This window comes from Dipodomys ordii, unplaced genomic scaffold (assembly GCF_000151885.1).
Source record: "Dipodomys ordii isolate 6190 unplaced genomic scaffold, Dord_2.0 Scaffold43, whole genome shotgun sequence".
Classification (NCBI taxonomy): domain Eukaryota; kingdom Metazoa; phylum Chordata; class Mammalia; order Rodentia; family Heteromyidae; genus Dipodomys; species Dipodomys ordii.
Genome location: NW_012267259.1, coordinates 9,705,676 through 9,712,732, shown reverse-complemented (window position 1 = coordinate 9,712,732; position 7,057 = coordinate 9,705,676). Strand labels below are relative to the sequence as shown.

The following is a 7,057-nucleotide window of genomic DNA, read 5'->3' as shown; positions in this document are numbered from 1 at the left end:
ACACTTGTATAAACCTATCACATATGCGACACCTAAAAAGAGGAAAGACGTGCAATTTATTTGTGGAGGGGAGTTTCAGAAGGACTGGGCCTGAGGTTACTCTGACGTGATCAGGGAAAGGTGATCTGAACTCTCTCGGAAAGGTCTGAAGCCATGGCTGCATGGCCTTGCCGCCTGACAAGGGCAGTGAGCTGAGGTCGCTGGCAGATTCTTGAGATGTGTGTGCTTTGCGTGTCTCTGTATGTCCAGTTCAGTTGGGTGCAGTTTCCATATTCACTAATTGTTTCTGGACAAACTTGTGCAAAACAAATGGCCCCAAATTTACTTTCAATTCAAAATGTTTCTTGATATACCAATTAAATTGGGAACACATTGACATTTCAGAGGAAACATTACAGTAGAACTGAATGTAACAGTAGGTCCTTGAAAAGCAAAACGGGGAAAGAAACATCCTTGTTCCAATAAGTTTGGGAAATAATGGAGTTAAGCAATTTTCTGTAATTTCAGAAACTTTATATGATAATGTGAACTCTGAAATTTCAAGGGAGTGCTTGAGTTTGCAATCTTTTACAAAATGGTTTACTTGGGAGTTTTTTTTTTGAGGTGGAAAATCTAGGAATGTCTCCTAAAAATAATATTTCCAAGTAATACAGCCTGATAAACATTTCTGTATGGTAATGTTTCATATTTGAAACACTAAAATGAAAGACGAAGATTTTTCTCAGAACAGAGATAAATTATAGACTAAAACCATTTAGTGTTAATGGAAAACAGGATTGGAAATAAATTTTCACAAATAGTAAACTGCCAATGTGTCCAACATTGCTGGTTGTATCTCTGCTGCCTCACAGATAACTAAACCACAGGAGGAAAACATATTGATTCTATTTCCTTTTTAAATTGACTAAATATTCAATCTTATAAATCAATGCCCAATAAATAAGTTTGAGATATTATATATTATGATTTTATATACTACACTTCTTGTAATCTCTTGAGATTTCAGTGTGATCAATGTACATAAATAATATTCATGTAAAAAATAAAAGAAATTAATTTGGTCAATTATTAAATTGTTTCCAAGTTTTCATTTTCATTTTATTCAAGTTTTCAATCAATTCTTTTATTTTTCTATTTTTCATATGCATGGCTTACCTAAAATTGAAAACAAATATGAGGTTGTTATTCAATTATTCATCAAATAGTCTCCTTTGGGAGAAAGTTGCTGTCTAATTTTTTTTGAATAAAAGACACTAAGTGGAAGACACTAAGTGACAAATGTTAGAGTAAGGAATAATGGACATTCGTCGATTACAGAACGCACTTGATTAGGTGTAATTAGTTCAGAAAACCCATCAGGGCACCAAGCAATCCCAGAGGGACTTGTTGAAGGAAACAGCAGCTAAGTTAAAGGAAGAAGACTGAAACTTGTGGCATCTTAATTGGACCTAATCTCACTCTCCCACTGATTATCTTCATTCAGGGTGATTTAGGTGATTCTACAACATTCCTAAAATAGAAGGCCCAGCTTAGGAATAGACGACAGGCATCAAATTAAGACGGTGGGGTAGAGGCTGTGGGCATGACACATTGCCGATTTCAAACACATTGAATACATTGTTGGTATTTTTCCCCAGAGCTGAGTACCAAACTCAGGATGCTGCTCTTGCCAGACAAGTGCTCTCCCACTGAGTTAAATCCACAGCCTCAACGTTGGCAGTATTTTATTTCTTCTGCCAGTGATGATCACAGATTTGTTCATTGTACATTTTATATAATGCTTTGTAGTGTCATATAATGTGTGTGTGTGTATGAGGGTACTCTGGGGGCTTGAGCTTGTCCCCAGCTTTTTCGTTCAACGATCATGCTCTACCACTTGAGGCACAACTCTGCTTCTAACTGTCTGGGTGCTGAATTGGAGATACGTCTCATGGACTTTCCTGACAGGGCTGGCTTTAAACCATGATCGGCTAGAATATCTTTGTAAAACACAAGCATGAAAATATTTGATCTGATGAAACTAATGTATATGCACATGTTAATTACCACCATAAAACATCCTTGCACAATTAATATATATTGAAGAAAAATGAGTCACAGCCAAGTAAAACAGGCTGGAGAGGGGGGCAAGTTCCAGTGGAAAGACCCGTGAAGAAGATGAATGAGAACAAACACTGTCATAGTACTTTTTATGCATTATGAAAATAGAACAATGAAACCTAAGTTGTTATAAAAAGGGAAGAGAGATAGATATACTGCTTGAGTTTGATCAGGTTCATTGGATGGATGGATGGGTGGATGGATAGATGGGTGGATGGATGGATGGATGGATATATCACAATGAATCTTCCTCTTTTACAACTAACATATGCTAGTAAAATTCCTAAAAAGGAAGAAAAATATTTGAAGATACTATAGAATCCTCTTATAATTTAGTCTCCAATTAAAGAAAACAAATGACAGAAAACTCTGCATATTAGCTAGAAAGTGCTGTATATGTATTAGGCTGTATGTAAGCTTAGAAAAGACCCAAGGTGCTAATTTTTCTCTCCTCTGTCTGACTTCAGAGCTCTACGAAAGCAGAAAGAAAGGCTGAAGTAGAGTGGCCAAATGACTGGCTGATCACCCCAACATGTGAGAGCCTCTCAGCAAAAACTGGGAGACTTACTTTTATCTGTCCAAGTACTAATAAGCTAACAAAGCAGGGACTTCTCTGGATGCACAGACATAGCACAGGCATTACAGAAATCTCTCAGAAAGGTCACTAAACAGCTAAGCATTGGCAGCTGACACTTGTAATCCTAGATCTTCAGAATCTGAGGATCATGGTTTAAAGCCAGCCCTGTCAGGAAGGTCCATGAGACGTATCTCCAATTCAGTACCTAGACAGCTAGAAGTAGAGTTGTGCCTCAAGTGGTAGAGCATGATCCTTGGGTGAAAAATCTGGGGACAAGACTCAGGCACTGAGCTCAAACCCCAGGAGCTCAAACCCCCCTCACAAACACACACACACACTCACATCACTAAACAAGCAGGCAACAACAACAACAAAAAACCCTGGAAAGGGAAGAAATATGATTTCCAGAATTGTCATTGTCATATATTATTGAAGATTTTTTTGTTTACAACAAAAACAAGAGACATACAAATAAATAAGAACACACAGCTATTCATAGAAAAAATATCATTCAAAAAGTTATTCCTGAGGGAGTCCAGATGTTTGGGTTAATACTTAAAAGACTTTAAGTTATTTCAAACATGTGTAAACGATTGTTGAAAATCATATCTATGAGAACAATGTTTTACCGAATTAAGAATGCCAATAAGCAAATGTAAGCCTTCATGAACTTGGGTTTAGCACCAATTTTCACTGATATGATTCCAAGAGTGACTGACCCCCAACACTGATAAATTGACCTGGATGTGGTGGCACATTTTTGTAATCTCAGCACTGAGGAGGCTAAGGCCAGAGGATCATGAGTTCAAGGATAGCCTGAGATGTACAGAACAGCCATTCCTCAAAAACAAACCAACAACAACAACAAAAACCCTAACCAAAAGAGTAAGTTGGATGCCATAAGAATTTCTGAGACAGACAAAGCAGGAAAATGTACCACCAGCTGACTATCTGGTGTTTACATAATTCAATAGATTGTTGCTCTCTTGCTTATGATTAGATAATTCACTACAAAATAGAAAAAAAGAAATCCGATTCTCATATAAGTCAGGCTAGCTATAAGGTTAATGGTTCAGCAAAAAAGTTTGAAAGTCCAATTAAATAAATGCTAGCTGCTGTCTTGGGTCAACTCCATTATCTCAGTAGTTACTTGTTGATTGAGCTTTGCTACTATTGCTTGCTCTTATTACATTCAGGGTAGTTGATGGGCTGGAGGGAAAAAAAGAAAGTGGAGTGCTCTGCACCATCATTTAGGGAGATGAGTTTCCTGTGTAATACGGTTTGGTGTCTATAAGCCAGTACTTCCATGGACTGCAGGAGTGTGAAGACGAGCCACACTTCCTGTACTAGAATTCAGCCACCCAGCTCCACGCATCTCCAGAGGTGGAAGGAAGAGCCAAGTTTAGTTCAGTGCTCATGGATAATAGCACTGACTGTCACAGAAGGGAAGGAGAATAAAGCCCCCACCTCCATTACAACATGAAGAATGGCCCCTGAATAATTCTGCTATTTTTATGGCCAGCACCCACTCCAAAAAAAAATTCTAAGAAAATGACAGTACACCAGTATATTGTCATAACCTGGAGTTTCATTCATATGAAAAGTAACTTTGCTTCAACCTTTCAAGTCTAGCTTGAGCAAAATATCCATTAACTAACGGACATTCACTAGTCTTGGCTGGAGTAAAGTTGCCAAGTTATTTACAGGTTTAATTTATGGAGCCTTCAACTGTAGAAGTAAAAGTAAACCGACAAATACAATAAACTATGACAAATATAATAAACTATTGCAAACAGGATTTTCCTTCTTTAGTGATTTCTTCCTGTCTTCTTTCCAAATAAATATAACAATGCTACCTGGGCTTTGAATATCGTGAAATAAAAGGGGGATGGGGGGGGTCTAGCTAGGTTAACAGAAACTACCTCCAAAGAAGACCAGATATTAGTGCATAAGAGGCGAGTTCTGTCTTGAGCTCCTTGCTACAGTTTATCTACACAGTGCTTCCACCTCTAGCATGCCTACACTTTCTTATTTACTATCCTCCCCGTGTTTCAGGTTTATTAAAACTGAAGCATTACTGACTGGGTTCTTAATTCAAAGAAATGAAGAAGATAAATTCAGTATGCTGGACCAAAAGCACAGAAAAGAGTAGTGAAACTCAACAGCACAAAATACCAGCATGCTTTCCATTCATTTCACACACACACACACACACACACACACACTTTTCTTTTTCAGTGGGAAATAAACCCTGCTGCTTCCAAACACCTTCCAGAAGGATCACAGAGACCTCTAGACATCAAGTTGCTACCCTTGAAAACTGGGCAAGGGAAAGCAAACGTCTTACGTTGTTCTGCTTCTTCCTCCCAGCGGAGGCCGGGCAGCGCCTGGGGTAACCGAGTGGGCATGGCTCTGCCGCTCCGCCCAGGGGGCCCTCTCTCGGACCTGCCCGGCGCTTCGATTGGTCAAGAGAGCACAGAGGAGGAGCCAGGCGGAGTAGCTCCCCTCCCCTTCTCCACGATTGGTCAGGAGAGTACAGAGGAGGAGCCACGCGGAGCAGATCCCCTCCCCTTCTCCACGATTGGTCAGGAGAGCACAGAGGAGGAGCCACGCGGAGCATCCCCCTCACACACACCCCTTTCTCCACTTAACCTAAAAGTCTGCGGCGGCCCCGCGCCTCCGCTCACTCACACATCGCAGGTCCGAGCGGAGCTGCGGCTGCGAGCGGCCACTTCGGAGCGGAGCCCGATCGAGCATGTGCGGGGCAGACGCGGCTCCCCACGCGTGGCACCGCGGCTCCGAGGGAACGCAGGAGACTAACAAAAGTGACCCGAAGTGAGAACCGAAAAGCCCAGACCGACCACCTTCATCGGAGAGTGAACGCTGAAGCCCGGGATTGTTTCTTTCATGTGGCTCTCATCAGAGCCGTACCTGAAGCAGACTTAAACCAGCACTAACTAATCTTCAACAATAATAACACCCCCCTCCAAGGGTGGCGGCTGCCCCCTCTGGAGCCGTGTCACACGCAGGGTGAGAAAACTTGGAGACAATAACGGAGCACCTCTGACCCGGAAGTTTCCCAGCAGCACGAGGTTGCCCGCGCACCTGCTCGGCACGAAGATGAACTCCAGCCACCAAGCCGGCATGCGCACGGCTCTCCACCTCTGGAACCACAGCGCCTACCGAGGGCACAGCAATGCCAGCCAGGCCCCGGGCCAGGGCTACTCGGATGGAGGATGCTACGAGCAACTTTTCGTCTCCCCCGAGGTGTTTGTGACCCTGGGGGTGATCAGCCTGTTGGAGAATATTCTGGTCATCGTGGCCATAGCCAAGAACAAGAACCTGCACTCGCCCATGTACTTCTTCATCTGCAGCCTGGCGGTGGCAGATATGCTGGTGAGCGTCTCCAACGGGTCGGAAACCATCGTGATCACCCTGCTGAACAGCACCGACAGCGACGCGCAGGGCTTCACCGTGAACATTGACAATGTCATTGACTCGGTGATCTGCAGCTCCTTGCTGGCCTCCATCTGCAGCCTGCTCTCCATCGCAGTGGACAGGTACTTCACTATCTTTTATGCGCTCCAGTACCATAACATCATGACCGTGAAGCGGGTGGGCATCATTATCAGTTGTATCTGGGCAGCTTGCTCGGTGTCTGGTGTCTTGTTCATCGTTTACTCCGACAGCAGTGCTGTCATCATCTGCCTCATCACCATGTTCTTCACCATGCTGGTTCTCATGGCCTCGCTCTATGTCCACATGTTCTTGATGGCCAGACTTCACATTAAGAGAATCGCTGTCCTTCCGGGCACTGGGACCATCCACCAAGGGGCCAACATGAAGGGAGCGATCACCCTGACCATCCTGATTGGAGTCTTTGTGGTCTGTTGGGCTCCCTTCTTCCTCCACTTAATATTCTATATCTCGTGTCCCCAGAACCCATACTGTGTGTGTTTCATGTCTCACTTTAACTTGTATCTCATTCTGATCATGTGCAATGCCATCATTGATCCTCTCATTTATGCACTCCGGAGTCAGGAACTGAGGAAAACCTTCAAAGAGATCATCTGTTGGTATCCCCTGGGAAGCCTCTGTGACCTGTCTAGCCGATACTAAATGGGGACACGGGAGATACTGAAATCCTGCATTAAAAACTTTTGCATTCTGCTACAACCCTGAACAGGGTACTTCTGCAAAGGCTGTGTCTTCTGTGTAGTGCTTTGACTGAGAATATCTAATTGTATAAATTTAAGCATATGATTTTTGCTATGCAAAGAGATGTCTAATCTCAGTATTCTTTTTAATGTCATGCTATTTTTTGGTTGTAAAATGCTAACCTGTCTTCTATATTGTGGGTGTTGTGGTCATGCAAAGAAC

The 7,057-nt window shown here is 42.7% G+C and overlaps 1 protein-coding gene across 1 annotated transcript; it reads left to right on the top strand.

Annotated features, from left to right (window-relative positions):
* Positions 1-5,795: 5,795 nt before the first annotated feature.
* On the top strand, positions 5,796-6,799 carry Mc4r (melanocortin 4 receptor). The gene has a single exon (XM_013018926.1). The coding sequence runs from the start codon at positions 5,798-5,800 to the stop codon at positions 6,794-6,796; it is 999 nt and encodes a 332-aa protein (XP_012874380.1). The 5' UTR covers positions 5,796-5,797; the 3' UTR covers positions 6,797-6,799.
* Positions 6,800-7,057: the final 258 nt, after the last annotated feature.

Coding starts and splice junctions, on each gene's coding strand:
- Mc4r (XM_013018926.1), top strand. CDS start 5,798: ATGAACTCCAGCCACCAAGCCGGCATGCGCACGGCTCTCCACCTCTGG.